Below are 21,881 nucleotides of genomic sequence, written 5' to 3' on the forward strand. Positions count from 1 at the left end.
CCTGTAGCTAGGAGCAGCGGTGTGTCCGGCATGTATAGTATTATTACTGTGTTATAACCTGTAGCTAGGAGCAGCGGTGTGTCCGGCATGTGTAGTATTATTACTGTGTTATAGCCTGTAGCTAGGAGCAGCGGTGTGTCCGGCATGTATAGTATTATTACTGTGTTATAGCCTGTAGCTAGGAGCAGCGGTGTGTCCGGCATGTATAGTATTATTACTGTGTTATAGCCTGTAGCTAGGAGCAGCGGTGTGTCCGGCATGTATAGTATTATTACTGTGTTATAGCCTGTAGCTAGGAGCAGCGGTGTGTCCGGCATGTATAGTATTATTACTGTGTTATAGCCTGTAGCTAGGAGCAGCGGTGTGTCCAGCATGTATAGTATTATTACTGTGTTATAGCCTGTAGCTAGGAGCAGCGGTGTGTCCGGCATGTATAGTATTATTACTGTGTTATACCCTGTAGCTAGGAGCAGCGGTGTGTCCGGCATGTATAGTATTATTACTGTGTTATAGCCTGTAGCTAGGAGCAGCGGTGTGTCCGGCATGTATAGTATTATTACTGTGTTATAGCCTGTAGCTAGGAGCAGCGGTGTGTCCAGCATGTATAGTATTATTACTGTGTTATAGCCTGTAGCTAGGAGCAGCGGTGTGTCCGGCATGTATAGTATTATTACTGTGTTATACCCTGTAGCTAGGAGCAGCGGTGTGTCCGGCATGTGTAGTATTATTACTGTGTTATATCCTGTAGCTAGGAGCAGCGGTGTGTCCGGCATGTATAGTATTATTACTGTGTTATAGCCTGTAGCTAGGAGCAGCGGTGTGTCCGGCATGTATAGTATTATTACTGTGTTATACCCTGTAGCTAGGAACAGCGGTGTGTCCGGCATGTATAGTATTATTACTGTGTTATAACCTGTAGCTAGGAGCAGCGGTGTGTCCGGCATGTGTAGTATTATTACTGTGTTATAGCCTGTAGCTAGGAGCAGCGGTGTGTCCGGCATGTATAGTATTATTTCTCTAACGTCCTAAGTGGATGCTGGGACTCCGTAAGGACCATGGGGAATAGCGGCTCCGCAGGAGACTGGGCACAAAAGTAAAAGCTTGAACTAGCTGGTGTGCACTGGCTCCTCCCCCTATGACCCTCCTCCAAGCCTCAGTTAGATTTTTGTGCCCGAACGAGAAGGGTGCATGCTAGGTGGCTCTCCTGAGCTGCTTAGAGTAAAAGTTTATTTTAGGTTTTTTATTTTCAGTGAGTCTTGCTGGCAACAGGCTCACTGCATCGTGGGACTAAGGGGAGAAGAAACGAACTCACCTGCGTGCAGAGTGGATTGGGTTTCTTAGGCTACTGGACATTAGCTCCAGAGGGACGATCACAGGTTCAGCCTGGATGGGTCCCGGAGCCGCGCCGCCGGCCCCCTTACAGAGCCAGAAGAACGAAGAGGTCCGGTGAAATCGGCGGCAGAAGACGTTCCTGTCTTCAACTAAGGTAGCGCACAGCACTGCAGCTGTGCGCCATTGCTCTCAGCACACTTCACACTCCGGTCACTGAGGGTGCAGGGCGCTGGGGGGGAGCGCCCTGAGACGCAATAAAAACAAAAATACCTTAGGATGGCAAAAGAAATACATCACATATAGCTCCTGGGCTATATGGATGTATTTAACCCCTGCCAGTTTTCCTGAAAAAAGCGGGAGATAAGGCCGTCGTGAAGGGGCGGAGCCTATCTCCTCAGCACACAAGCGCCATTTTCCCTCACAGTTCCGCTGGAAGGACGGCTCCCTGACTCTCCCCTGCAGTCCCTACAGAATCAGGGTAAAAACGAGAGAGGGGGGGCACTATTGGCAGCTAAATTATAAACAGCAGCTATAAAAGGGAGTAACACTTATATAAGGTTATCCCTATATATATATATAGCGCTCTGGTGTGTGCTGGCAAACTCTCCCTCTGTCTCCCCAAAGGGCTAGTGGGGTCCTGTCCTCTATCAGAGCATTCCCTGTGTGTGTGCTGGGTGTCGGTACGATTGTGTCGACATGTATGAGGAGGAAAATGATGTGGAAGCAGAGCAATTGCCTGTATTAGTGATGTCACCCCCTAGGGAGTCGACACCTGACTGGATGGTTGTATTTAAAGAAAACTGTTGACGACATGAGACAGCCGACAAATCAATTAGTGCCTGTCCAGGCGTCTCAGACACCGTCAGGGGCGATAAAACGCCCGTTACCTCAGTGGGTCGACACAGACCCAGACACGGATACTGAGTCCAGTGTCGACGGTGAGGAGACAAACGTAATGTCCAGTAGGGCCACACGTTACATGATCACGGCAATGAAGGAGGCATTGAACATTTCTGACACTACAAGTACCACAAAGAAGGGTATTATGTGGGGAGTGAAAAAACTACCAGTAGCTTTTCCTGAGTCAGATGAATTAAATGAGGTGTGTGATAAAGCGTGGGTTTCCCCCGATAAAAAAGTGCTAATTTCTAATAAATTATTGGCACTATACCCTTTCCCGCCAGAGGTTAGGGCGCGTTGGGAAACACCCCCTAAAGTACATAAAGCGCTCACACGTTTATCTAAACAAGTAGCGTTACCGTCTCCTGATACGGCCGCCCTCAAAGAACCAGCGGATAGAAGGCTGGAAAATATCCTGAAGGGTATATACACACATACTGGTGTTATACTGCGACCAGCAATCGCATCAGCCTGGATGTGCAGTGCTGGAGTGGCGTGGTCGGATTCCCTGACTGAAAATATTGATACCCTGGATAGGGACAGTATATTACTGACTATAGAGCATTTAAAGGATGCATTACTATATATGCGTGATGCACAGAGGGATATTTGCACCCTGGCATCAAGAGTGAGTGCTATGTCCATTTCGGCCAGAAGATCGTTATGGACGCGACAGTGGTCAGGGGATGCGGATTCCAAACGACATATGGAAGTATTGCCGTTTAAAGGAGAGGAGTTATTTGGGGCCGGTCTATCGGATCTGGTGGCCACGGCAACGGACGGAAAGTCCACCTTTTTACCCCAGGTCACCTCTCAGCAGAAAAAGACACCGTCTTTTCAAACTCAGTCCTTTCGTTCCCATAAGTACAGGCGGGCAAAAGGCCACTCATTTCTGCCCCGGGGCAGAGGAAGAGGAAAAAGACTGCACCAGGCAGCCTCTTCCCAGGAGCAGAAGCCCTCCTCTGCTTCTGCCAAGTCTTCAGCATGACGCTGGGGCTTTACAAGCGGACTCGGACACGGTGGGGGCCCGTCTCAAAGATTTCAACGCGCAGTGGGCTCACTCGCAAGTGGACCCCTGGATTCTGCAGGTGGTATCACAGGGGTACAAACTGGAATTCGAGACGTCTCCCCCTCGCCGGTTCCTGAAGTCTGCTCTACCAAAGTCTCCCTCCGACAGGGAGGCAGTTTTGGAAGCCATTCACAAGCTGTATTCCCAGCAGGTGATAATCAAGGTACCTCTCCTACAACAGGGAAAGGGGTATTATTCCACGCTGTTTGTGGTACCGAAGCCGGACGGCTCGGTGAGACCAATTTTAAATCTAAAATCCTTGAACACTTACATAAAGAGGTTCAAATTCAAGATGGAGTCACTCAGAGCAGTGATAGCAAACCTGGAAGAAGGGGACTATATGGTGTCTCTGGACATCAAAGATGCTTATCTCCACGTCCCAATTTACCCTTCTCACCAAGGGTACCTCAGGTTTGTAGTACAAAACTGTCATTATCAGTTTCAGACGCTGCCGTTTGGGTTGTCCACGGCACCTCGGGTCTTTACCAAGGTAATGGCCGAAATGATGATCCTTCTTCGAAGAAAAGGCGTTTTAATTATCCCTTACTTGGACGATCTCCTGATAAGGGCAAGGTCCAGGGAACAGTTAGAAGTCGGAGTAGCACTATCTCAGTTAGTGTTACGTCAGCACGGGTGGATCCTAAATATTCCAAAATCGCAGCTGATTCCAACGACACGTCTCCTGTTCCTAGGAATGATTCTGGACACAGTCCAGAAAAGGGTGTTTCTCCCAGAGGAGAAGGCCAGGGAGTTATCCGAGCTAGTCAGGAATCTCCTAAAACCAGGCCAGGTGTCAGTGCATCAGTGCACGAGGGTCCTGGGAAAAATGGTGGCTTCTTACGAAGCGATTCCATTTGGAAGATTCCATGCAAGAACGTTTCAGTGGGATCTTCTGGACAAATGGTCCGGATCGCATCTTCAGATGCATCAGCGGATAACCCTGTCGCCAAGGACAAGGGTGTCTCTTCTGTGGTGGCTGCAGAGTGCTCATCTACTAGAGGGCCGCAGATTCGGCATTCAGGATTGGATCCTGGTGACCACAGATGCCAGCCTGAGAGGCTGGGGAGCAGTCACACAGGGACAAAATTTCCAAGGCTTGTGGTCAAGCATGGAAACATCTCTTCATATAAACATTCTGGAACTAAGGGCCATTTACAATGCCCTAAGTCAAGCAAAACCTCTGCTTCAGGGTCAGGCGGTATTGATCCAATCGGACAACATCACGTCAGTCACCCACGTAAACAGACAGGGCGGCACGAGAAGCAGGAGGGCGATGGCAGAAGCTGCAAGGATTCTTCGCTGGGCGGAGAATCATGTGATAGCACTGTCAGCAGTGTTCATTCCGGGAGTGGACAACTGGGAAGCGGACTTCCTCAGCAGACACGACCTTCACCCGGGGGAGTGGGGACTTCATCCAGAAGTCTTCCAAGAGATGGTAAACCGTTGGGAAAAACCAAAGGTGGACATGATGGCGTCCCGTCTCAACAAAAAACTAGACAGATATTGCGCCAGGTCAAGGGACCCTCAGGCAATAGCGGTGGACGCTCTGGTAACACCATGGGTGTACCAGTCAGTGTATGTGTTCCCTCCTCTGCCTCTCATACCAAAAGTACTGAGAATCATAAAAAGGAGAGGAGTAAGAACTATACTCGTGGTTCCGGATTGGCCAAGAAGGACTTGGTACCCGGAACTTCAAGAGATGCTCACGGAGGACCCGTGGCCTCTACCTCTAAGAAAGGACCTGCTCCAGCAGGGACCTTGTCTGTTCCAAGACTTACCGCGGCTGCATTTGACGGCATGGCGGTTGAACGCCGGATCCTGAAGGAAAAAGGCATTCCAGAAGAAGTCATCCCTACCCTGATAAAGGCCAGGAAGGATGTAACCGCAAAACATTATCACCGCATTTGGCGAAAATATGTTGCGTGGTGTGAGGCCAAAGAGGCCCCTACAGAGGAATTTCAACTGGGTCGCTTCCTACATTTCCTGCAAACAGGACTGTCTATGGGCCTAAAATTAGGGTCCATTAAGGTTCAAATTTCGGCCCTGTCGATTTTCTTCCAAAAAGAACTGGCTTCAGTGCCTGAAGTCCAGACGTTTGTCAAAGGGGTACTGCATATACAGCCTCCTTTTGTGCCCCCGGTGGCACCTTGGGATCGCAATGTGGTTTTGGGGTTCCTAAAATCACATTGGTTTGAACCACTCACCACTGTGGAATTAAAATATCTCACATGGAAGGTGGTAATGCTGTTAGCCCTGGCTTCAGCCAGGCGTGTCTCAGAATTGGCGGCTTTATCTTATAAAAGCCCTTACCTGATTTTTCACACGGATAGGGCAGAATTGAGGACTCGTCCTCAATTTCTCCCAAAGGTGGTTTCAGCGTTTCACGTGAACCAGCCTATTGTGGTGCCTGCGGCTACTAGGGACTTGGAGGACTCCAAGTTACTGGACGTAGTCAGGGCCCTCAAAATATATATTTCCAGGACGGCTGGAGTCAGGAAATCTGACTCGCTGTTTATCCTGTATGCACCCAACAAGCTGGGTGCTCCTGCTTCTAAGCAGACGATTGCTCGTTGGATTTGTAGTACAATTCAGCTTGCGCATTCTGTGGCAGGCCTGCCACAGCCAAAATCTGTAAAAGCCCATTCCACAAGGAAGGTGGGCTCATCTTGGGCGGCTGCCCGAGGGGTCTCGGCTTTACAACTTTGCCGAGCAGCTACTTGGTCAGGGACAAACACGTTTGCTAAATTCTACAAATTTGATACCCTGGCTGAGGAGGACCTGGAGTTCTCTCACTCGGTGCTGCAGAGTCATCCGCACTCTCCCGCCCGTTTGGGAGCTTTGGTATAATCCCCATGGTCCTTACGGAGTCCCAGCATCCACTTAGGACGTTAGAGAAAATAAGAATTTACTTACCGATAATTCTATTTCTCATAGTCCGTAGTGGATGCTGGGCGCCCATCCCAAGTGCGGATTGTCTGCAATACTTGTATATAGTTATTGTTACAAAATTCGGGTTATTATTGTTGTGAGCCATCTTTTCAGAGGCTCCTCTGTTATCATGCTGTTAACTGGGTTCAGATCACAGGTTGTACAGTGTGATTGGTGTGGCTGGTATGAGTCTTACCCGGGATTCAATATCCTTCCTTATTATGTACGCTCGTCCGGGCACAGTATCCTAACTGAGGCTTGGAGGAGGGTCATAGGGGGAGGAGCCAGTGCACACCAGCTAGTTCAAGCTTTTACTTTTGTGCCCAGTCTCCTGCGGAGCCGCTATTCCCCATGGTCCTTACGGAGTCCCAGCATCCACTACGGACTATGAGAAATAGAATTATCGGTAAGTAAATTCTTATTTACTGTGTTATACCCTGTAGCTAGGAGCAGCGGTGTGTCCGGCATGTATAGTATTATTACTGTGTTATACCCTGTAGCTAGGAGCAGCGGTGTGTCCGGCATGTATAGTATTATTACTGTGTTATAGCCTGTAGCTAGGAGCAGCGGTGTGTCCGGCATGTGTAGTATTATTACTGTGTTATACCCTGTAGCTAGGAGCAGCGGTGTGTCCGGCATGTGTAGTATTATTACTGTGTTATAGCCTGTAGCTAGGAGCAGCGGTGTGTCCGGCATGTATAGTATTATTTCTCTGACGTCCTAGTGGATGCTGGGAACTCCGTAAGGACCATGGGGAATAGCGGGCTCCGAAGGAGGCTGGGCACTCTAGAAAGATCTTAGACTACCTGGTGTGCACTGGCTCCTCCCACTATGACCCTCCTCCAAGCCTCAGTTAGAATTCGTGCCCGGCCGAGGTTGGATGCACACTAGGGGCTCTCCTGAGCTCTTAGAAAGAATAGACTTAGGTTTTTTATTTTCAGTGAGACCTGCTGGCAACAGGCTCACTGCAGCGAGGGACTAAGGGGAGAAGAAGCGAACTCGCCTGCTTGCAGCCGGATTGGGCTTCTTAGGCTACTGGACACCATTAGCTCCAGAGGGATCGACCGCAGGCCCAGTCCTTGGTGTTCGGTCCCGGAGCCGCGCCGCCGTCCCCCTTACAGAGCCAGAAGCAAGAAGATGGTCCGGAAAATCGGCGGCATGAAGACTCAGTCTTCACCAAGGTAGCGCACAGCACTGCAGCTGTGCGCCATTGCTCCTCTCACACACTTCACACTCCGGTCACTGAGGGTGCAGGGCGCTGGGGGGGGGGCGCCCTGAGGCAGCAATAAAAACACCTTGGCTGGCAAAATTACCTCAATATATAGCCCCAGGGGCTATATATGAGGTAAATACCCCTGCCAGATTCCATAAAAAAGCGGGAGAATAGGCCGCGGAAAAGGGGCGGAGCTATCTCCCTCAAGCACACTGGCGCCATTTTCCCTCACAGCTCCGATGGAGGGAAGCTCCCTAGCTCTCCCCTGCAGTTTACAACACAGAAAAGGGTTAAAAAAGAGAGGGGGGGGCATTTAATTTAGGCGCAGTATACATATATAAAAAAAGCAGCTATAGGGGACATAACTCAGTTAGTCCCTGCATTATATAGCGCTCTGGTGTGTGCTGGCATACTCTCACTCTGTCCCCCCAATGGGCTTTTGTGGGTCCTGTCCTCGTTTAGAGCATTCCCTGTGTGTCTGCGGTGTGTCGGTACGGCTGTGTCGACATGTTGAATGAGGAGGCTTATATGGTGACGGAACAGAGGCCGATATATGTGATGTCGCCCCCTGTGGGGCCGACACCAGAGTGGATGGATAGGTGGAAGGTAGTAACCGACAGTGTCAACTCCTTATATAAAAGGGTGGATGACGTAACAGCTGTGGGACAGCCGGCTTCTCAGCCCGCGCCTGCCCAGGCGTCTCAAAGGCCATCAGGGGCTCAAAAACGCCCGCTCTCTCAGATGGCAGACACAGATGTCGACACGGAGTTTGACTCCAGTGTCGACAAGGTTGAGACATATACACAATCCACTAGGAACATCCGTGACTTGATCCCGGCAATAAAAAATGTGTTATACATTTCTGACATTAACCCAAGCACCTCTAAAAATGGGTTTTAGGTTTGGGGAGAAAAAACAGGCAGTGTTTTGTTCCCCCATCAGATGAATAAATGAAGTGTGTGAAAAGCGTGGGTTCCCCCGTTAAGAAACTGGTAATTTATAAAAAGTTACTGATGGCGTACCCTTTCCCGCCAGGTGGATAAGTTACGCTGGGAGATATCCCCTAGGGTGGAAAAGGCGCTCACACGGTTGTCAAAAAAGGTGGCACTGCCGTTTTAGGAACGGCCACTTTGAAGGTACCTGTTGATAAAAAGCAGGAGGCTATCCTGAAGTCTGTATTTACACACTCAGGTACTAGACTGAAACCTGCAGATCGTGCTGCTGCAGCGTGGTCGGTGACCCTGTCAAGCATACTAGTTTGCTAATATGAGAACATATTAAAGACGTCGTCTTATATATGGGGGATGCACAGAGGGATATTTTGCCGGCTGGCATCCAAAATGAATGTAATGTCCATTCTGTCAGGAGGGTATTAGAGACCTGTCACTGGACAGGTGATGCTGACTTAAAAAGCGCATAGAGATTCTGCCTTATAAGGGTGAGGAATTATTTGGGGATGGTCTCTGGGACCTCGTATCCACAGCAACTGCTGGGAAGAAATATTTTTACCTCAGGTTTTCCTCACAGACAAAGGTACAGTCCTTTCGGCTTCAGAAAAGCAAGCGGGTCAAATGGCGCTTCCTTTCTGTACAGAGACAAGGGAAGAGGGAAAAAGCTGCACCAGTCAGCCTGTTCCCAGAATCAAAATTCTTCCCCCGCTTCCTGTGAGTCCACAGCATGACGCGGGTGCTCCACAGGTGTAGCCAGGTACGGTGGGCGGCCGTCTCAAAAATTTCAGCAATTAGTGGGCTCGCTCACAGGTGGATCCCTGTTTCTTTCAAGTAGTATTTCAGGGGTACAAGCTGGAATTCGAGATGTCTCCCCCCAGCCGTTTCCTAAAATATGCCTTGCTGACAACTCCCTCAGGCAGGGAGGCTGTGCTAGAGGCAATTAATAAGCGGTATTCCCAGCAGGTAATACTCAAGGTGCCCCTACTTCAACAAGGACGGGGTTACTATTCCACACGGTTTGGGGTACCGAAACCGCATGGTTCGGTGTGACCCATTTTATATATTAAAATCCTTGAACACATACATAAAAAAATTCAAGTTCAAGATGGAATCGCTCAGGGCGGTTATTGCAAGCCTGGACGAGGGGGATTACATGGTATCCCGGGACATCAAGGATGCTTACCTGCATGTCCCCATTTACCATCCTCGCCAGGAGTACCTCAGATTTGTGGTACAGGATTACCATTACCAAATCCAGACACTGCCGTTTGGACTGTACATGGCACGAGGGTGTTTTATCAAGGTAATGGCCGAAATGATGATACTCCTTCGAAAAAAGGGAGTTTTAATTATCCCGTCCTTGGACAATCTCTTTATAAGGGCGAGGTCCAAGGAGCAGTTGGTAGTCGGGGTAGCACTATTTTGGAAAGTACTACAACAGCACGGTTGGATTCTAAACAGTCCAAAGTCACAGCTGGTTCCTATGACACGTCTACTGTTCCTGGGGATGGTTCTGGACATAAACCAGAAATAGTTTTTCTCCCGGAGGAGAAAGCCAAGGAGTTGTCATCTCTAGTCAGAGACCTCCTGAAGCCAAAACAGGTAGCGGTGCATCATTGCACGCGAGTCCTGGGAAAAATGGTAGCTTCCTACGAAGCAATCCCATTAGGCAGGTTCCATACAAGAACTTTTCAGAGGGACCTGTTGGACAAGTGGTCCGGATCGCATCTTCCGATGCATAGGCTGATAACCCTGTCTCCGAGGACCAGGGTATCTCTACTGTGGTGGCTGCAGAGTGCCCATCTTCAAGAGGGCCGCAGGTTCGGCATACAGGACTAGGTCCTAGTGACCATGGATACCAGCCTTTGAGGCTGGGGGGCAGTCACACAGGGAAGAAACTTCCAGGGACTTTGGCCAAGTCAGGTGATTTCCCTACACATAAATATTCTAAACCTGAGGGCCATTTACAATGCCCTGAGGCCTGTAAGGCCTCTGCTTCAAAACCAGCCGGTACTGATCCAATCAGACAACATCACGGCAGTCGCCCATGTAAACCAACAGGGCGGCACAAGAAGCAGGATGGCGATGGCAGAAGCCACAAAGATTATCCGATAGGCGGAAAATCATGTGTTAGCACTGTCAGCAGTGTTCATTCCCGGAGTGGACAACTGGGAAGCAGATCTTCTCAACAGACACGACCTCCACCCGGGAGAGTGGGGACTTCCTCCAGAAGTCTTCCAAAGGATTGTACACCAGTGGGAAAGGCCACAGGTGGACATGATGGCGTCCCGCCTCAACAAAAAGCTATAAAAGATATTGCGCCAGGTCAAGGGACCCTCAGGCGATAGCTGTGGACGCTCTGGTAACACCGTGGGTGTACCAGTCGGTTTATGTGTTCTCCCCTCTGCCTCTCATACCAAAGGTACTGAGAATAATAAGAAGGCGAGGAGTAAGAACGATACTCGTGGTTCCGGACTGGCCAAGAAGAGCTTGGTACCCAGAACTTCAGGAATTTATATCAGAGGACCCATGGCCTCTGCCACTCAGACAGGACCTGCGGCAGCAGGGGCCCTGTCTGTTCCAAAACTTACCGCGGCTGCGTTTGACGGCATGGCGGTTGAACGCCGTTCCTGAAGGAAAAGGGCATTCCGGAGGAAGTCATTCCTACGCTTACTAAAGCCAGGAAAGAGATTACAGCAAATCATTATCACCGCATATGGCGGAAATATGTTGCATGGTGTGAGACCGAAAGGGCCCCAACAGAGGAATTTCAACTAGGTCGTTTTCTGCATTTCCTGCAAGCAGGAGTGACTGTGGGCCTTAAATTAGGTTCCATTAAGGTACAGATCTCGGCTCTGTCGATCTTCTTTCAAAAAGAACTAGCTTCAGTACCTGAAGTTCAGACATTTATAAAGGAGTGCTGCATATTCAGCCCCCGTTTGTGCCTCCTGTGGCACCTTGGGACCACTAAAGACCGTGGATCTGTAATATCTCACTTGGAAAGTGGTCATGTTATTGGCCTTGGTTTCGGCCAGGCGAGTATCAGAATTGGCGGCTTTATCATGTAAAAGCCCTTATCTGATTTTCCATATGGATAGGGCAGAATTGAGGACTCGTCCCCAGTTTCTCCCTAAGGTGGTGTCAGCGTTTCACCTGAACCAGCATATTGTGGTGCCTGCGGCTATTAGGGACTTGGAGGACTCCAAGTTGTTAGACGTGGTCAGGGCCCTGAAAATATATGATTCCAGAACGGCTGGAGTCAGAAAATCTGACTCGCTGTTTATCCTATATGCACCCAACAAGCTGGGTGCTCCTGCTTCTACGCAGACTATTGCTCGTTGGATTTGTAGTACAATTCAGCTTGCACATTCTGTGGCAGGCCTGCCACAGCCAAAATCTGTCAATGCCCATTCCACAAGGAAGGTGGGCTCATCTTGGGCGGCTGCCCGAGGAGGTCTCGGCTTTACAACTTTGCCGAGCTGCTACTTGGTCAGGGGCAAACACGTTTGCAAAATTCTATAAATTTGATACCCTGGCTGAGGAGGACCTGGAGTTCTCTCATTCGGTGTTGCAGAGTCATCCGCACTCTCCCGCCCGTTTGGGAGCTTTGGTATAATCCCCATGGTCCTTACGGAGTTCCCAGCATCCACTAGGACGTCAGAGAAAATAAGATTTTACTCACCGGTAATTCTGTTTCTCGTAGTCCGTAGTGGATGCTGGGCGCCCATCCCAAGTGCGGTTTATCTGCAATACGTGTACATAGTTATTGTTAACTAAATCGGGTTATTGTTGAGCCATCTGTTGAGAGGCTCAGTTGTTTCATACTGTTAACTGGGTTTCATATCACGAGTTATACGGTGTGATTGGTGTGGCTGGTATGAGTCTTACCCGGGATTCAAAATCCTTCCTTATTGTGTACGCTCGTCCGGGCACGGTGTCCTAACTGAGGCTTGGAGGAGGGTCATAGTGGGAGGAGCCAGTGCACACCAGGTAGTCTAAGATCTTTCTAGAGTGCCCAGCCTGCTTCGGAGCCCGCTATTCCCCATGGTCCTTACGGAGTTCCCAGCATCCACTACGGACTACGAGAAACAGAATTACCGGTGAGTAAATTCTTATTTACTGTGTTATAGCCTGCAGCTAGGAGCAGCGGTGTGTCCGGCATGTATAGTATTATTACTGTGTTATAGCCTGTACCTAGGAGCAGCGGTGTGTCCGGCATGTATAGTATTATTACTGTGTTATAACCTGTAGCTAGGAGCAGCGGTGTGTCCGGCATGTATAGTATTATTACTGTGTTATAGCCTGTAGCTAGGAGCAGCGGTGTGTCCGGCATGTGTAGTATTATTACCGTGTTATAGCCTGTAGCTAGGAGCAGCGGTGTGTCCGGCATGTATAGTATTATTACTGTGTTATAGCCTGTAGCTAGGAGCAGCGGTGTGTCCGGCATGTATAGTATTATTACTGTGTTATACCCTGTAGCTAGGAGCAGCGGTGTGTCCGGCATGTGTAGTATTATTACTGTGTTATATCCTGTAGCTAGGAGCAGCGGTGTGTCCGGCATGTATAGTATTATTACTGTGTTATAGCCTGTAGCTAGGAGCAGCGGTGTGTCCGGCATGTATAGTATTATTACTGTGTTATACCCTGTAGCTAGGAACAGCGGTGTGTCCGGCATGTATAGTATTATTACTGTGTTATAACCTGTAGCTAGGAGCAGCGGTGTGTCCGGCATGTGTAGTATTATTACTGTGTTATAGCCTGTAGCTAGGAGCAGCGGTGTGTCCGGCATGTATAGTATTATTACTGTGTTATAGCCTGTAGCTAGGAGCAGCGGTGTGTCCGGCATGTATAGTATTATTACTGTGTTATAGCCTGTAGCTAGGAGCAGCGGTGTGTCCGGCATGTATAGTATTATTACTGTGTTATAGCCTGTAGCTAGGAGCAGCGGTGTGTCCGGCATGTATAGTATTATTACTGTGTTATAGCCTGTAGCTAGGAGCAGCGGTGTGTCCGGCATGTATAGTATTATTACTGTGTTATAGCCTGTAGCTAGGAGCAGCGGTGTGTCCGGCATGTATAGTATTATTACTGTGTTATAGCCTGTAGCTAGGAGCAGCGGTGTATCCGGCATGTATAGTATTATTACTGTGTTATAGCCTGTAGCTAGGAGCAGCGGTGTGTCCGGCATGTATAGTATTATTACTGTGTTATACCCTGTAGCTAGGAGCAGCGGTGTGTCCGGCATGTATAGTATTATTACTGTGTTATAGCCTGTAGCTAGGAGCAGCGGTGTATCCGGCATGTATAGTATTATTACTGTGTTATAGCCTGTAGCTAGGAGCAGCGGTGTGTCCGGCATGTATAGTATTATTACTGTGTTATAGCCTGTAGCTAGGAGCAGCGGTGTGTCCGGCATGTATAGTATTATTACTGTGTTATTCCCTGTAGCTAGGAGCAGCGGTGTGTCCGGCATGTATAGTATTATTACTGTGTTATACCCTGTAGCTAGGAGCAGCGGTGTGTCCGGCATGTATAGTATTATTACTGTGTTATAACCTGTAGCTAGGAGCAGCGGTGTGTCCGGCATGTATAGTATTATTACTGTGTTATAGCCTGTAGCTAGGAGCAGCGGTGTGTCCGGCATGTATAGTATTATTACTGTGTTATAGCCTGTAGCTAGGAGCAGCGGTGTATCCGGCATGTATAGTATTATTACTGTGTTATAGCCTGTAGCTAGGAGCAGCGGTGTGTCCGGCATGTGTAGTATTATTACTGTGTTATAGCCTGTAGCTAGGAGCAGCGGTGTGTCCAGCATGTATAGTATTATTACTGTGTTATACCCTGTAGCTAGGAACAGCGGTGTATCCGGCATGTATAGTATTATTACTGTGTTATAACCTGTAGCTAGGAGCAGCGGTGTGTCCGGCATGTATAGTATTATTACTGTGTTATAGCCTGTAGCTAGGAGCAGCGGTGTGTCCGGCATGTATAGTATTATTACTGTGTTATAGCCTGTAGCTAGGAGCAGCGGTGTGTCCGGCATGTATAGTATTATTACTGTGTTATATCCTGTAGCTAGGAGCTGCGGTGTGTCCGGCATGTATAGTATTATTACTGTGTTATACCCTGTAGCTAGGAGCAGCGGTGTGTCCGGCATGTATAGTATTATTACTGTGTTATAGCCTGTAGCTAGGAGCAGCGGTGTGTCCGGCATGTATAGTATTATTACTGTGTTATAGCCTGTAGCTAGGAGCAGCGGTGTGTCCGGCATGTATAGTATTATTACTGTGTTATATCCTGTAGCTAGGAGCAGCGGTGTGTCCGGCATGTATAGTATTATTACTGTGTTATAGCCTGTAGCTAGGAGCAGCGGTGTGTCCGGCATGTATAGTATTATTACTGTATATATCACCAGTATATATCACCAGTATATGTAGTATCACCAGTATATGTAGAATTTCCAGCATGGATTACAGAGGGACTGCGATCCCTCCATTCCCGGCAGCAGCCGCAAAACCCATCGGTTTCTATAGGGGATGGTATGCTGCCAGATTTATCAAGCTCCTCCTCCGAGCACATCACAGGGATGGAATACTGCATTCTGCGCCCTGTCCCTGCGGGCGCACTGTACTGCAATACAATTCTTCTCGCTAATAACACACCCAGATCTCATTGTGTATGTGATTAGTGATAAATAACTCCTAAAGCACTTGTGTTACCACTATGTACATAATGTGCATAATGTTCTGGGACCCCAGGTGTCAGTGTGTCATTGTTCCGGGACCCCAGGTGTCAGTGTGTCATTGTTCCGGGACCCCAGGTGTCAGTGTGTCATTGTCCTGGGACCCCAGGTGTCAGTGTGACATTGCTCTGGGACCCCAGATGTCAGTGTGTCATTGTTCTGTGACCCCAGGTGTCAGTGTGTCATTGTTCCGTGACCCCAGATGTCAGTGTGTCATTGTTCTGGGTCCCCAGGTGTCAGGGTGCCATTGTTCTGTGACCCCAGGTGTCAGTGTGTCATTGTTCCAGGACCCCAGGTGTCAGTGTGTCATTGTTCTGGGACCCCAGGTGTCAGGGTGTCATTGTTCTGGGACTCCAGGTGTCAGTGTGTCATTGGTCTGGGACCCCAGGTGTCAGTGTGTGATTGTTCTGAGACTTCAGTTGTCAGTGTGTCATTGTTCCAGGACCCCAGGTGTCAGTGTGTCATTGTTCTGGGACCCCAGGTGTCAGGGTGTCATTGTTCTGGGACCCCAGGTGTCAGTGTGTCATTGTTCTGAGACCCCTTGTGTCAGTGTGTCATTGTTCTGGGTCCCCAGGTGTCAGTTTGTCATTGTCCTGGGACCTCAGGTGTCAGTGTGTCATTGTTCTGGGATCCCAGGTGTCAGTGTGTCATTGTTCTGGGATCCCAGGTGTCACTGTGCACTTGGTCTGGGACCCCAGGTGTCAGTGTGTCATTGTCCTGGGTCCCCAGGTGTCAGTGTGTCATTGTTCTAGGACCTCAGGTGTCAATGTGTCATTGTTCTGGGATCCCAGGTGTCACTGTGCACTTGGTCAGGGACCCCAGGTGTCAGTGTGTCATTGTCCTGGGTCCCCGGGTGTCAGTGTGCCATTGTTCTGTGACCCCAGGTGTCAGTGTGCCATTGTCATAGGCCCCAAGTGGGACTGTGCCAGTGTTCTAGGATCACACGTGTCGGTGTGTCATTGTTCTGCGACATTGAATTAACCTCTACATGTCTTGAAAATGAATGATATACATTTATAGAACGTTCAGTACCTGTTGAGATGTAGATGATTAATGTCCCCTTTTCTCTCTTCAGGTATCTTCACCTTTAATATGTACCACCTTTCTCCAGACTGCGCTTGGTAATCACACCTTATGTCCTAGGAGGTGACTGGCCTTACCATGGATAGCCTGCCAAAGCTAGCTGGAGAAACCCTGATTGTGCACCACATCCCATTAGTACACTGCCAGGTGCCAGACAGGCAGTACTGTCCATCTTCCAGTAGACCCCACTTATACAGCAAGAATGACCTTGGAATTACCAGGACCACCTCTCTCCCGGAAAGGGACCTATCGCAGGCTGACTCATTGGTGTACAGCAGCTTAATCCAAGCTTCTGAGCCAACAGTAAAAGACAAGGTGAGCACAAAGGAGGAGGACTGGCAGGGGTCCATCACTAGGAAGCGGCACAACCCATTCCTCCTAAACGATGAAGAAGAAAACAGCACTTCAAGTGGCAGTGATGGGGAAAAGTCATTCCATCTCCACAGCACCTTAGGTAGGCCGAAATCAGGATTTCAGTTTCAGGATTTATCCTTGCCACCATTCCACCTCCATGATAAACCACCCATCGTAAAGCCATGGATAGTGGCCAGCAGGTCAGGACTTGTGGATGGACAAGAAGAGAAGACTTCTCCCGATGACTTACAAGTGAGTAGCAATGGCAACCCAGGACCGTCGAACGCAATCATAGAGGACCAGGCTTGGCATCATCATGGTGGCCCCCACTTCTGTCTAGACTGGAATCAGAGTTCCGATTTGGGAAATCAGGACCTTCTCCAGAGCAAAGAATGCACCTGTAATGGCTCAGAGCCACTGAGGCACTGCAGATGCTACAGTGCCTCCAGCCAGTCGGAAATGGACCAGCAGGTGAGTTACGTGAGTGACTCCTCCTGCAACAGCTCGGACGGCATTCTGGTTAATTTCAGTACCTTATATAACAAGATGAATGGGCATCCTAGGTCCAACCTGAATTCTGGGAGCCTCTCCTGTGACTCTTCGTTCTGCAGCCACCCAGATACAGGTGCATTTTACCTGGACTTGCAGACCTCACCCACAGAATCTAAGATGTCTTGTGACTCACACATCCAGGAAGCCTCTGGGAAACCTTGTGGGTGTCATCATCACTCATCCTCACCTGTACTGGACGCCAACTGTAATTCCTACCATCTCAACTACGACTCGGTGCCGTGTAACGGAGAGAGCTCGGATCTAACTTCCTGTTTTCAGAGCCAGGCCAGGCTTGTCGTGGCCACCCAGAATTACTACAAATTGGTCACCTGTGACCTATCATCTCAGTCTTCTCCCAGCCCCGCAGGCTCCTCTATTACCAGTTGCTCAGATGACCACACCAAAGGGAGCCCTGTCCAGCCAACAGAGTATTTTCTCTTCCAGCAGCCACAAACTAGTTCAGACACCGACGATCCTAAACCCCTAATAGAAAGGTCAAAGTCCGACACAATCGAGGGGCAAGTTTATGTCAATGTATCACCACCAAATTTTAATACAGGTAGACAACGGTCTCGGAGTTATGACCGCAGCTTGGACAAAACCCCTTCTAATCGTCTGGGCTCGCTGGAACGTATGATGAGTTGCCCGGTCAAACTAAGTGAGGGTCAGGCCGCGCATACCCAGGAATCCTCACCCAAGAGAGTCACATCGTTTAAGGAATTAGCCAAGAGCAGGAAGAAGAATGGATCCAGCCCACCGTTTCGATCCAGCGGGGACTCTTCTCTGGAGGAGGAATACCATCATGACAGTAGCCGAACCTCGGATCGGGGAGAATTCCGGAGTCACAGCCTTCCACCCATGTCCTTCTTACATTGTATGAGTCGCACCTGTGAGGGCTGCACCAGCGATAGTGTGGAAACTAAGGCCCCAAATCCAAATCCTGCACCCAGCTCTAGCCAAGCCTATGGAACTACTGGTTTAGCTGTTGATCAACCTTTGATGTGCAACCTTCTGGATTCCGGAGCCTCAGGACTTAGCTTCCTCCAAAGAGACGCAAGAGTGAAAGGCGACGGTGAGTACGCAAATTATGTCTTCTAATGTGTGGTCAAATTATGTCTTCTAATGTGTGGTCAAATTATATCTTCTGGTGTGTGGTCAAATGATGTCTTCTAATGTGTGGTCAAATGATGTCTTCTAATGTGTGGTCAAATGATATCTTCTGGTGTGTGGTCAGAAATGTGATGGTGCAGATAAGTCAATTTGTTTTTCAGTACTTTGATCTTTTAGAATGGGAGAAGAAGTTCTCAAAAAGGTCATCAACATCATTTTTCATCCATGTCCCAACACTGCACTCTGATTCGCTGGAGTTTTACGTGTCACCCACTCAGACTCACAATTTCTGATATCAGACTGCATCAACCTCCGAGGGTCAGGTTAAATTAGAGGCTGTTCTTACCGTGCGGCCGCAGCTCATGGACGCCAGGAGCTATTCAGTAACCACTGTCCCCGTGCGTTAATCGCCCAGATCTACAGAGTTACCCTGCACGGAAAGTCCCAGAGGGTGCACTTAACGTGGATTTTTCCTTGCAGCTCCTGAAGCGTTAAGTGCACTCTACAGAGCTTATCGCGCAGGGTAGCTGCAGTGATTGAGGGCAGAGCTGCAGCTGTGCAGTAACCCCCGTGGCTAACTGAATCTGCTCCAGATGTATCATAGCTGTACTATAACTGACTCGTGTGACGTTTGCACCAAACACCTCATCCAGGGCCCAAAGCAGAGTTGCGCAAAAGTCCGGCACAATTGCACTCACACTGTGCGCACACCACAAAACGTGGTTATTCACCCCTGTGACCTCTCCTCCCCCATCCATCCACATGTAGCCGACACCATTATCAGCTTGCACTTACGCAGACAGATCTCTGCGTGCGTAGCACTCTGCGGAGCCCGCAATTCCGCACACGCCATGCATTGCCCTCTCTTTGCTTTTCCAAAGTGCAGGCCCCCCCATTACCACCCTGTTCGGCCCTTTCTGAACTGGAGATGGGAATGAGATGCGCAGAATCATCTGTAGCAGCACATAGTCGCGTACGTTCGGCTGCGGAGCGTGCACAGTGCAAAACATTCCAAGATCCACCCGTAAAAGGGTCGTGTGTGCGTCGTTCCACCTCCCCTCTGAGTGCATCTTTGTACGAGTGATCTGCACCCTCAACGGGGAATTTCCTCCTTTTTTAGTTTTTGTACTTAGTGATTCCTAAAGTCCCGAGAAGGTGTTGAGGCCCCATGTGCCCCCTGTACCCCATGTGCCCCCTGTACCCCATGTGATGTGCCCCCTGTACCCCATGTGCCCCCTGTACCCATGTGATGTGCCCCCTGTACCCCATGTGCTGTGCCCCCTGTACCCCATGTGCCCCCTGTACCCCATGTGATGTGACCCCTGTAACCCATGTGCTGTGCCCCCTGTACCCATGTGATGTGCCCCCTGTACCCCATGTGCTGTGCCCCCTGTACCCATGTGCTGTGCCCCCTGTACCCCATGTGATGTGCCCCCTGTACCCCATGTGATGTGCCCCCTGTACCCCATGTGATGTGCCCCCTGTACCCCATGTGTTGTGCCTCCTGTACCCCATGTGCTGTGCCCCCTGTACCCCATGTGCTGTGCCCCTGTACCCCATGTGCCCCCTGTACCCCATGTGCTGTGCCCCCTGTACCCCATGTGCTGTGCCCCATGTGCTGTGCCCCATGTACCCCATGTTCTGCACCCCATGTGCCCCATGTACCCCATGTGCTGTGCCGTGCCCCATGTGACCCCTGTACCCCATGTGATGTGCCCCCTGTACCCCATGTGCTGTGCCCCTGTACCCCATGTTCTGTGCCCCATGTGCCCCATGTTCTGCACCCCATGTGCCCCATGTACCCCATGTGCTGTGCCGTGCCCCATGTGACCCCTGTACCCCATGTGCTGTGCCCCCTGTACTGTGCCCCCTGTACCCCATGTGCTGTGCCCCCTGTAACCCATGTGCCCCCTGTACCCCATGTGCTGTGCCCCCTGTACCCCATGTGCTGTGCTCCCTGTACCCCATGTGCTCTGCCCCCTGTACCCCATGTGCTGTGCCCCATGTGCCCCCTGTACCCCATGTGCTGTGCCCCATGTGCCTCCTGTACCCCATGTGCTGTGACCCATGTGATGTGACCCCTGTACCCCATGTGCTGTGCCCCCTGTAACCCATGTGCCCCCTGTACCCCATGTGCTGTGCCCCCTGTACCCCATGTGCTGTGCCCCGTGTACCCCATGTTCTGCGCCCCATGTGCCCCCTGTACCCCATATGCTGTGCCCCATGTACCCCTGTACCCCATATGCTGTGCCCCATATACCCCATGTGCTGTGCCGTGCCCCATGTGACCCCTGTACCCCATGTGCTGTGACCCCTGTACCCCATGTAGTTTGCCGCATGTGCTGTGCCCCATGTACCCCATGTGCTGTTCCCATGTGACCCCTGTACCCCATGTGCAGTGCCCCATGTGCCCCCTTTACCCCATATGTTGTGCCCCATGTGCTGTGCCCTCTGTACCCCATGTACTTTGTGCCATGTGCTGTGCCCCCAGTACCCCATGTGCTGTGCACCATCTGACCCCTGTACCCCTTGTGCTGTGCCCCCTGTACCCCATGTACTTTGCCTCATGTACCCCATGTGCTGTGCCCCATGTGCCCCCTGTACCCCATGTACTTTGGCCCCATGTGCTGTGCCCCCTGTACCCCATGTACTGAGCCCCCTGTACCCCATGTGCTGTGCCCCCCTGTACTCCATGTGTTGTCCACCTGTACCCCATGTGCTCTGCCCCCTGTACCCCATGTGCTGTACCCCCTGTACCCCATGTGCTGTGCCCCCTGTACCCCATGTGCTGTGCCCCCTGTACCCCATGTGCTGTGACCCCTGTACCCCATGTGCTGTGTGCCCCATGTGCCCTCTCAGCGGCTCCTTTTCTCTAGTTGTTGTTTTATTACATTTCCTGCCCTTTGTTGTTTATACTGTATACATATTATATTTATATAATGGTACATTGTCAGTAAGTCGATACTCACTATGTTGAGATTCATGTCAACACCAAAATATCAAATGTTGTCGACATTATGGTTAGATGTCAACATTGTGAACATGTTAGCATTATGGTAAGTCAACATCGTATATTTTCCCATTTGTTACTCTGTCAACATACAGTAAATACTGACATGTAGTCGACATTCTGCATTGACTCCGCCGACGTAACGGTTGTATTCTTATCAATTTGTATCGCTTGGTTTTGGTCATATCTGTTCCTTGTAACCCAATAATTTCATCTGACTCTTAAAAAATGGGATGGTGTAATTGTCAGCGTTACTCCCTCACAGCACTGAGGTTTTGGGTTCAGTTCCCAATGTAACACCCCGTTGGTAAGGATACAGATGGTGTGGTGCGTGCGTAAGCTGGCTGCTATTCCTAACACTACGCCCGGCAGAGAGGCAAGGGTTTCCCCAGCTAGATACAGGCAGCGGGAGACAAAACTAGTGCAAAAGCAATCTACATTTATTTATAGTAACCCAAAATTATTGTAATAGGTTTGGTTCAATAAACAATACATAATAACTCGCATAAATTACAATAAGAATATCTATTACCATGTTTCTAATGAACTATTCTCTAAACTAAATTAGCAACATCTTTTGCACATTAGGAGAATGTCCCAATAATGTAATAAAAACGACATATCACTGGTAACCCGGG

The 21,881-nt window shown here is 49.7% G+C and overlaps 1 protein-coding gene across 5 annotated transcripts in view; it reads left to right on the plus strand.

Moving 5' to 3' along the window:
- The window catches only part of RUSC2 (RUN and SH3 domain containing 2), a 176,537-nt gene that overhangs the window by 59,486 nt on the left and 95,170 nt on the right, over positions 1-21,881 (plus strand). For all 5 annotated transcript variants that reach the window (XM_063957708.1, XM_063957691.1, XM_063957715.1 and 2 more), the window contains exon 2: positions 16,210-18,195. In XM_063957708.1, coding sequence (XP_063813778.1) covers positions 16,296-18,195 — 1,900 coding nt within the window. In that variant the 5' untranslated portion in view covers positions 16,210-16,295. The remainder of the gene's footprint in view (positions 1-16,209; positions 18,196-21,881) is intronic.

This window comes from Pseudophryne corroboree, chromosome 1, assembly GCF_028390025.1.
Source record: "Pseudophryne corroboree isolate aPseCor3 chromosome 1, aPseCor3.hap2, whole genome shotgun sequence".
Classification (NCBI taxonomy): domain Eukaryota; kingdom Metazoa; phylum Chordata; class Amphibia; order Anura; family Myobatrachidae; genus Pseudophryne; species Pseudophryne corroboree.